At 38.6% G+C, this 10,577-nt stretch overlaps 1 protein-coding gene across 1 annotated transcript; it reads left to right on the top strand.

The window, feature by feature from the left end:
* Position 1: 1 nt before the first annotated feature.
* CBLN2 (cerebellin 2 precursor) lies at positions 2-6,711 on the top strand (the record flags this gene model as incomplete). Its single annotated transcript, XM_008578183.1, has 3 exons — positions 2-256; positions 3,334-3,453; positions 3,729-6,711. Coding segments are annotated over 3 exons (573 nt in total), but the record flags the coding sequence as incomplete, so codon positions are not given.
* Positions 6,712-10,577: the final 3,866 nt, after the last annotated feature.

Raw genomic sequence — 10,577 nt, 5'->3', positions numbered from 1 at the left:
GGCGCTGGCGCTGCTGCTGCTGCTGCTGCCCGCCTGCTGTCCCGTGCGAGCGCAGAACGACACGGAGCCCATCGTGCTGGAGGGCAAGTGCCTGGTGGTGTGCGACTCGAGTCCGTCGGCGGACGGCGCTGTCACCTCCTCCCTGGGCATCTCCGTGCGCTCCGGTAGCGCCAAGGAGGCCTTCTCGGCCACGCGGAGCACCAACCACGAGCCGTCCGAAATGAGCAACCGCACCATGACCATTTACTTCGACCAGGTCAGCCGGCCGGCCTGCCCGCCCTGCCGTCCCCGGGGAGGAGAGGGGGCTCGGGGGCGCGGGCTGGGGGTCCCCGGCTTCTTGGACGTGGAGTTCCCAAGTTCTCTCCTCCTCTCTGCCCAGTCCTGCCCTCTGCTCTTTTTTCATTGTTTCAGGCACTCTCTCCTTCCATTTCCCTTTTTCACATTGCAGATTTAAAAAAAACAAACACACACACACACACACACACACACACACACACACACACACACACACAAATCAATTGTCAGCTTACTTGGCAGTTGGATGACCGAGAGTCCCTTAAAGCTGCCTGAGCTTCCTAAGAGTCCCTTAAAGCTAAGAGATTTGAAATATTTTTTGAAAGGAAATATTGCACATGTTACTTTTCCTGGGGCTTGGGGGGAATGTGTGGTTGGTCTTCAGTCACCCAGGTGGCCAATTTAAGGATTGAGTGCATTTAAAATTCTCCAGTTTCAAGAAAGGAGTCTTCCAAGGGTCTCAGCCAACACTCAGAAAATATCTACCAATTGCTTATTTTGAGGGGTGGACTGGGGAGAGGGTTTACCTGCAAGAAAAATCAGTGGTGAAGAGTGTGGGGGAAATAGCAAAGATGGTTATATAAATAAAAAACAAAAAGACTGCGGTTATATAAATCCAGTATATAGTAAATGAAATACATGCAATATGCAAATGCAATATATGCAGTATAAAATATATAGAATGGCTGTGTAAATTAAAAGAAAAAAGACAAAGAGCACTGACTTAAGTCACCTTAAGCCACTTAACTTCTGCCACTTGGTTCAAAGTAGATAGGTCAGAGAGATGATCAGGTCTGTGTAATTCCTTTTCTGAGTTATTAGTGCTTAGGGTTAAAGGCTGTGACCTTTTTCTGTGTGTCCTTCCACTTTGGTTTCTATTATTTTTCAGAAACAAAACATTATAGTGGTTTCCAAACATTAACTAATCAGCGAATCCTATTGCCTAAGTGTTTCCCACAAAATGGAGCACTGGACCGTCACTGCAGCATATCTGGGCTTATTGTATGTGCCGAATTGACTTCTCTCTATTAACCAGCTCTTATACCTAAGTGATGATAGATGTATACATGCACACTCCAGGCTCTTTTTAGGCCAGTGCATTCATTTTTTAATCTTCACATATTTCAAGGTTTTTGGTTTTGTTTTGTTTGCGGGGATGTGTGTCTCTTTCTTTAATTTGTTTTCATTTACAAGTTTTTAAAGTATTTATCCTATCATGTCCAAATAAAGGAGACACAAATGAAATAGGCATTCAGGAACTATATACTGTACTAATAAGTTCTTCTTTATGTTTCATTATTATACTATAATCACTTACCGATGTCTTATGAACAGTTTTCACAGCATTTTTATACCCACCATTTCATATAGGTGTCAAAAAAATTCTGTGACATAGGGCAGGAGAGTAGTAGTAGGATGCTAATTTCATAGATGAGCAAACTATGGCAGGATAGATTTAATCATGTTTGCCTGGTTCCCCAGTTAGAGGGAAACTGAGGCCCACTTTTCTGGTACTGGTTGGGTGTTCTGCTGCAGGGCCCTGAATTTGCCAGTTTCTGGAATTTAAAATTGAAGAGAAGGAGTTGAGGGAAAGGGAAGAAGCAGCTCCAAAGGCTTAAGGGGAGAATGCTTTCTCTTTTGCAAAGCATTGTCAGGGAGACTGAGAGCGTGGCCTCGGGGAGACTGAGAACAGGCATCCAGGAGTGCCTGTCTCTAACAGGACTCACAGAGTGTCCTGCCCTTGAGTGAGGCTCAAGTGGTTCTCAGGCTGAAGAGGCTGGAGAGCATTTCCACAAGTCCCATCAGCATTTGTCAACAGCAGCATTTCACAGGGCTTTGTGAATTGCATGTCATTCATCTGCAATGAATGTGTAAGAAATAACAGCCAAAGGTGTTCATGTTGAAATTTATTTTCTGATCAGTTGACAAAATGTCTAATTTAGGATTTTGATGTTGTGGCTGGCCATTTGTTTTAAAAACTGAGAACACCAGGCAGGGCGTTTTATTATTTTAAATGAGTTGTGCATTTGTGTATGAGGAAGAAGGGGGATAGGGTCGAGATAGTGTGGCCAGATTCTGTCTTGAACATCTGAAAGGGAATTGGGACATAACGATGGGAGCTGCCACTCCTCAGGTTCTGCTTATGACATGCTAGCACTATCACCCCCTTCTCCTGAGGGAAACCATCTGCAGGGTTCTATGATCTCATGTCAGATGGCTCATTCTATTGTTACTCTTGCATGTTGTAGAATTCCCTTAGTTTGAGCTGAACTACCATTTAGATTCTCTATTTATTCCAGCTTGTTTGCATGACCTACTGCCCAAAGGAAAGTGAGGAGAAACAGGGGTAGCCAGTGTTTTTGTTTGTATGTTTGTTTGGGGTATTTTTTGTTTGTTTGTTTTTTTAAAAAAAATTTAGGTATGGGCATCCAGTGTTTATCAACAAATGTCATTTATTTAGTGCCTATTATTGAGCACCTACTGCATACTGCCGGGGAGTGTGCCAGGCCTGGGAATCACTGGAGACCAAAACCTCAGAGTCCATTCTCTCCTGAGCAAATGAAGTCAGATCCCAAGCTTGACCTTACAGAAGAGATGTCATTTAATTGAACTAGATAGTAGCCCTTTCTCTACCCCTTCAGTGTGAAACTCTATTTTTCTTAGACAAAGTGTCAAGTTGAAGTTCCCATAATCCCACAGACCTCTGAAACAGAGTCAATCTATTGTTTGTTTACCGAACCTGCCCCTCTTCCAGTCCTTTCTCTCTGCCCTGCCCCCCCCAACATAAAATTCACATTCACTTTTTGAATGCATAAATAAAATACACTTTTAAAAAATCTTTATTAATTATAGCCCATTAGAATATCTTTGAAATCATTTCCTGCTGTAGGATATTTCCAGCACCACCTCCTTCCTGGGGAAGCATGAAGAGTGCTGAGCTGCGTTGCCAGCTGCTCTGGTGTTGGTTGTCCAAGGATCATTAAAACACACTGAGGAGGGGCTGGCTCCGTTTGTGCTGTATTCCTTCTTCTTTTTCAGGTATTAGTAAATATTGGCAACCATTTCGATCTTGCCTCCAGTATATTTGTAGCACCAAGAAAAGGGATTTATAGCTTCAGCTTCCATGTGGTCAAAGTGTATAACAGACAGACCATCCAGGTGCGTAGCTTTGAAAATGGGATCCTTTCAGGTGTGCGTTAGTAGTTCCCCATTGCTAAAGTCCCTCTCACATGGTCTGTGTGGCTGGGGGACCCAGGGAAAGGGGCTCTCCAGGAGGGATGGTTCTGGCCTAGCTGGGAGTCCTGGCTGTTAGAACCCCTGGTTTACACTCTAAAGGAAGGGGGCAGTGGGGGTGAGGATATTGCGGGAGAAGAGAACAGTGTGTGTGAGTGGGGTCCTTTATGGTCTGCTGAGCTTTCCCCTCTGCATTTTAGGTCAGTTTAATGCAGAATGGCTACCCAGTAATCTCAGCATTTGCAGGAGACCAGGACGTTACCAGAGAAGCTGCCAGCAATGGCGTCCTGCTGCTCATGGAAAGAGAAGACAAAGTGCACCTCAAACTGGAAAGGGGCAACCTCATGGGGGGCTGGAAATACTCCACGTTCTCTGGCTTCTTGGTTTTTCCTCTATAAGCACACAGCCTCCTAGATGGTGGGGAAATTGCAATCTGGACCCAGGAATCCACCCTTCACAACACCCTGAACTTGCCAGAACAGGACAACTTGTTTCCAACCTCTGTCAGACTGTTGCAGTAGAAGAATGACTTCCTTCTAAATCTTCAGTACTTTCTTTGAATATTGACAATTCCTCGGGAACCTGGCTTCTAATTAGTTTTAGACGACAAGGTCTTAAGGAGAAATGAAATGATTGATTTGAGCAATTTGTACCTGTGATTGTAAAATCAATATCGGATTTTATTGTCGGGACCATTGACTTATCTTCTTTTGTTTGTATGTTGTATTGTTATCCCAATGGGAGGAGTACCACTGACACCGGGATGGATTGCAGGTTGCAGTCAGGGCTCAAAGAAAGAGCCCAGCAAGGAAGCACCCGCCGGACAGTCCTTGACAAGTGTTCCGTGTGTGTCTGTACAGCCTTAAGGAAAGAATGACTTCACTTTCATTCTGTATTCTGCACCCCCCAGCCCTCCCCGGGGTGGATGGGAGGACTTGGGAGGGGGATGGGGACATTGTCAACCTGTCAAGAAGTGCTTTATCCAGAGAAGCAGATTTTGCACGACTGGACAATTGGATTGCGACTTTTGTTTTGTATTGTGTTTTTTTTTTCCCCAAAAAAGCTTTACTTTTCTTTCCATGCTCAACTCTCCCTTTTCACCCCCACTTTTATTTTTCATGCTGGGGTGGGGAGAGAAAATGTATTTGAATTCATGGGTGAGACCAAATCAAACCAAACAAAAGACACCTGTATATTTTGTTTTGGATGAGACCAAACCAAACACATAGAATCTGTATATCAAAGTAAAAATAACAAATGGACGATCTGCTTATTCTTTCAAAGAGAATCTCTCAGATGCACCTTTAAAACTAGCATACTGGATTTTATTTTGCTTTTAGTTTATAATCTGGAATTCTTTAATAACCTGGCATTCTTGGGTGGGCCTGAGTCATATAAGTTGCTAGTGGAAGCTCTAATGACCAAATCCCCTGAACACACTGTTTGCCAAGTGTGCCGGTGACTTCTCAGCGGTGTGTTTTAATTTATTTGGATCTGCCTCTGAGTGAGCACACAGTGATCAGGTGCTTCAAAGACAACAGGACCAGCTCCTCTTCCTTGGGATACTCTTTTGATCTGCCAAGGGAAGGGATGTGTTGATATTCTCCTCCGTGCACCTGGCGGGAAGCCACCTGGAAGTCACAGCAGTTAAAGGTATTCGTGGAGGCACCCTAGGAGCAGTTTTACAAATCCTTCTTGTTTTTGCACCATGTACAACAATATTATTAAGATATAGCTGAGAGTTGATGGGTGTGGGATTCGTATGCCAGGGAAATGTCACTAATCCCAAAGCAATCAAAGATGAGACCTCAAATCGGATGTTAATTTTGTCCTTTGTGTAACAATGTAACCGAAATATTGATGATAAAAGTCATAATTCAAGATTCAGAATAAATGGGTTTGATGTCTGGCTTGCTCTGATCCCTCCACATTGTCTCCCAACTCAAAATGTGTGGAAGTAAATGCCTCCTGTCAAGGATTTGGGGAAGGTAAATCCATACTGTGCCTCTTTAAAAAAACACACACACAACACTTAACACCCATAGATGCAGGTCTAGGTATGGATCTGGATAGACATGACACACTTAGATACATTTTAATTTATACATATATCTTTCTCAAACAGGAAGATTTGGGGGAAGATATGTGAAAAAAGACAACATTAAGAAAGTTTTGTGAATAGGCAATATGCTTTTATCACACTCCATCTTTGATATGGTACAAGTTCCAATCAAATATTTCACTGAATACCGATATAAGAGAAACTGGCATTTGATGATAGCGTGAGTTGTTTAAAAAAACTTGTGAGAGGATGGGGAGGCATTGGATTCGATTTTCTAATAAATGCAGCGGGGTTTATAACAATGAAAAAATGTGTAACATGACTATGGGTCTAAGATTTACTGTTCTTAGATTAAGAGCATAATAGGATGAAGAATTTAATTTGAATTAAGATGCTGTTACATCTTGTGGGGAAAAAAATCAACCAGAAATTATTTGGAGTACTTTGGCTCTGTAATTAGAAGACATACTCCCAAACAAGAGCATTGTTTATTAATGTGATACCATAAATAGAAGGATAGTGGAATATGTTTTCTCTCTGCTTTATTGCTCTTAGTTATTTTAGTCCTCTTTCCCTCGTTTCTTTAACCTTATGTTCAATTTAAAACAAACAGGAAACCTCATTAGAGAGCAATATAGCACATCAGAGATTGGAAGATGTATGAGTACTTGTTATTTTTTTCACTTAATATATAATATACGTATTCATTTGTATTTATACCTTTATTACATACAGGTTGTTATTGGGTTATACTGTCTAATAAATAAGTTATTAAATTGAGCAATCTAAAAATAAGTATATTTCAGGAGTTTATTTTATGTTAGAAAAAAAGCTTTATCCTGATTACTCTCCTATCCATCTTGGTGTGTGTGTGTGTGTGTGTGTGTGTGTGTGTGTGTGTGCGTGCCCCTTGAATTGGATGCCAAAAACTACATTAGGCAGAAACCTGCTGGTAGTGTCTCTGATGTTTATCATTCACTGGAGCATCTGCCAAGGTTTGATTTGGCTAAGGATCTTTGAAGGATAAGTGTATGGTCTACAAAAATATGTAGGTCAGATCAAAATTCAAAATATATTTTCTTTTAATTGAGAAAAAAGAAAGAGACACCTGAATATTTGAAGGAAAATCTCAGTAGCCCTTCCTCTGCACCTCAGTTGTTTCGTCTATCAGGTGGGGTCAGTAACACTGCACGGTCACTTCACTTCCTAGTGAGGACCACCTCATGGTGAGCATCACCCAGGAGTGCTCTGATCATTGGAAAGCACTATGATAACGTGGGGCATTATTTGCGCAGAAGCATGTTTCCGGAAAAGCAGATTTTTTAACATGCAATTTACAAAAAAAAAAAAAAAAAAGAAAAGAAAAAAAATTTAAAATGAATGTCTGACAAGAGAACAATTTTATGTGGAAGTAAATTTTCATATTTCTCAATAGACTATTAAAATTGTAGCACTATATTGAAGTTTTGTTTAATTTGATTTTTAGGGATGATGATAATATCAAAATCTATACATTTTAATATTTACTCAATTCTCAGTTATGTTATTTGGGTATCCTATGTGTTTCAAGCTCACCTTTCTGTTCCAGTGTGTAATAGCAAAGTTTTAAAAAATATACACCTATAGCATTTTTAACACAAGTAAAAAATGGGGTACTAATATTATGGCACTGTAATAGTGAGTTGCTGTAGTTGATAAACATTAGTCCTACTAAATTGCAAATGCTTTTAAAGCAATGCCTTTTGTTTTTTAACCTAAAATATATTCTAATTTGCAATACAACCATTATGATTCAACTCTAGGTCCTGAGAAACTGTTTACCATCTGTAATTCCTGAGCCTTTTTTTGCATCCTAATATTTTTTATGTGTTCATGTATAAGTGAAATTATCTACATTGTCTGAGTGTGTGCTTACTATGGCTGCTTAGAGTAGAAGTGATAAAAGCCTATTTAATAATAGCATGAAAACTCATGAAATCCTGTAGAGATTACATAGATTTACTTGTTTGAAAAAAAAAATTAGCTATACCCAGTTATACTGAACATCAGAAAAATTAGAAAAAATATATAAAACAAAACCTTGCTGATTCTTTAATTTTATTGTAGTATTTTCTTGATATCAAGGACATTACAATGGTTTGCCTGTAAATACATTAACATATACACCGGATTTTTTTACATAGTAATATAAAATACATGAATTGTCCACATTCTCCTGGAATCTAGGAATATGTGAGAGGAAAACTTGATGAATCATTTTATACAAGCAAAACAAAAGCGGGGGTTACTCCAGCATGCTTCGGATGTAGCAAAAGGAGCAAAGAATATTCTGTCAATTTGTGTGACCATAATTTTACAATCTTTTATAAGCAAACAAATGTTGCAATAAGATGATCTTGCTTTGAATAAAATAGTTAATGTTGTTTATATTTCTACAGCATAAGAAGTATATAATAACCTAATGTATATATGCACATGAATGAATGACTCTTTTACATTATGTTCAAGATGGTGTAAATAAATGTAAAACTCATAGAAGCAGGTTAATTTAATCACTCTAAAGGGTTTACTTTACTCTGTAAAGACACTTGTAAAAATGTAGAAAGAAATTAACTGTAGAACTACAACGAGTTCTGTCTTTTGCCTTGCTTATGTGGAAATTTACTTGTCAGTGGGATTCCCTTTCTAAAGCTGCCACTTTGCTACTAAAATGGGATATTATAAACACATTTTAAAATTTAAGATCAAAGCCTATAAATTCTCATGAGACTCTTAAAATTACCCTTTTTTGGCATTTAAAGAACAAGCACACCAATTATACTGAAGTAAGTTAAAATACAGTTTCCATTTTGGGTTTATCCTTTTACTCTTTGTGCTCTGTATCTTTTTTCTATGATACAGTGTGAATAAGTTAGCTGCTGATGGCCACAATCATTAGTCAAGTCTATTTGTGTATTTGCCCAGCATTTTAAAACATACTTTTTGTAGATATAATTCAGCAAAAAGCACTTTTACTGCCTTTGCAGATTGAGGGCTACAATTCATTTTTTTTAAAAAAATATTTTAAACATTGCTGTACATAACTACCCATGATATGATTGGACAGATCTAAGCGTCACATCCACTGTCCCCCCAAAAGAAAAAAAAATGCCAAAAGCTCTTTTAAAAGCTTAAATGAACATAAGCGATTTTTAAGTTAGCCTGTATGTGAGTCAGTTTAACAATGTTATACCAAAACACGAATCTTAAATAAATACATTTTTCTTACATTCCCAAACCCAGTAGGATAACTTGAAATTTGTAAGGGCAAAAGCCAGGTGATTTTACCTCCTACATATAATAGGTGTTTTGTTTTATCTTCCTAAGTAGGTTTTGCTGTGGATTTCCATCACCAGAATCACTCGTGTCTATAGCATCATAAATCATCATCTTGGCCATTTCACCCACGTACACTCATTGTGTAGTGTAAATGAGCTCCTTGACAACTTAATTTGGAAAAGAAATCTTCATTCCCTCTGCTTAGTGCCTTCAGCAGGGCTCCCTGGGGTTAGAAAGCTGTGTTGCACTGGAGTTGTCCTAACAAAATGGAAGTTGCTTCCTCGTGAGCCAGGACCAGTCTTGAAATCTGACATTCTTCAGGAATGCTGATTTCTCCTTTGAATTTATATATTGTTTTATTTATGTTAAAACATTGAATTAGAGAATGTTGACAACACTGTGGAATGTGGAATTCCTGAGTATTTTGCTTTTCTGTTTGATCTAACCTTATTCATTTAGAAATACTCTTATCAATCTCTTATGCTTTCAAAATCCCCTAGAATATAGATCATCCTAATATTTCCTTGACTTTACACTAAAAGTGAACACTATTGAGATTTTGGGTGCAAAGTTATTATGGAACTGACTTACAAATAATATAATAAAATGAATATCTAAAATAAATTTGGTAAATTTTGGCAAATTCCCCGTTACTAAAATCCCTCATTTGCAATATTTTTACACAGATCTTAAAGATTCCTGCCAGCCTTAAAAGTATATTATTCTATGAAACATTTATCTTTGAATTGCTAGCTTCATTTATCATCATATAACTATTAGATCAGAAATAGTATACTTCTAGATAGTAGTCTGTCACTGAAAAACAAATTTAGGACATGAAAATGTGATACTGTCATCTTGTCATATTCCCAGGCATCATGTTAGGGTGTCATAGTATGGTTTTTGTTCTGGAATTGTAAACTGTCAGTGGAATAAAGCAATTATGTTACTTATAAAAAATGATCTTTTAGGAGCAGGGTGTAGTATTTCCTTTTCATTCCATAGCATTTATGTATTGCAGCCTAGGGGCCACACTGTGTGCTTAGGGATGATGACAGAATAATAAAGATACACTCATTGTGCACCAAGAGATTATAGTCCTTGTTAAAAAATAGTGTTCAAGACTAGCCTGGACGATATTCAGTTAAACTCATGGTGAGGGGGTGGGCTGAGGCGGGTGTGGGAGAAACCTTAGAAATTTGAATGCATATTTACTACTGTGAACAGTGTACCAACATTTTCACATATGAAGAGAATGTTAATTTGGTATTGACATTAAATACTGAACATCAGTTGATTTCTCAACTAAAAGGTCCAGATACAGGGAATTTTCATTGTTTCAACACATGGAGGTTGAAACAATGAAAACTATGATATCCCTTTTTACAGTTTCATTATTTCTTATGGCCTTCTATGTAGTGAGTTCTTGGGGAGACAGAAGGCATGCCCGAATTAGTCAAATCTTTAGAAGATAGACAAGTAACAAGGTACAAATGGGGCATGATTCAAACTCTATCTCACAGAACTGAAGGGCAGACCCACCGTAGCACGTTGGCAATTTTTACAACGTTATTAACTTAATGGATAAAGATCTGACAAGAAGAAACAAAAGATAAATGTGAAACTAAATGGCACAGGTACAAAACATGAATTGTGTGTGTTTTATTTG

The sequence above is a fragment of the Galeopterus variegatus genome, unplaced genomic scaffold, assembly GCF_000696425.1.
Source record: "Galeopterus variegatus unplaced genomic scaffold, G_variegatus-3.0.2 Scaffold1640, whole genome shotgun sequence".
Lineage (NCBI taxonomy): Eukaryota > Metazoa > Chordata > Mammalia > Dermoptera > Cynocephalidae > Galeopterus > Galeopterus variegatus.
Note: the sequence above shows the minus strand (reverse complement) of the source record. Positions and strands in the feature narration are given on the sequence as shown.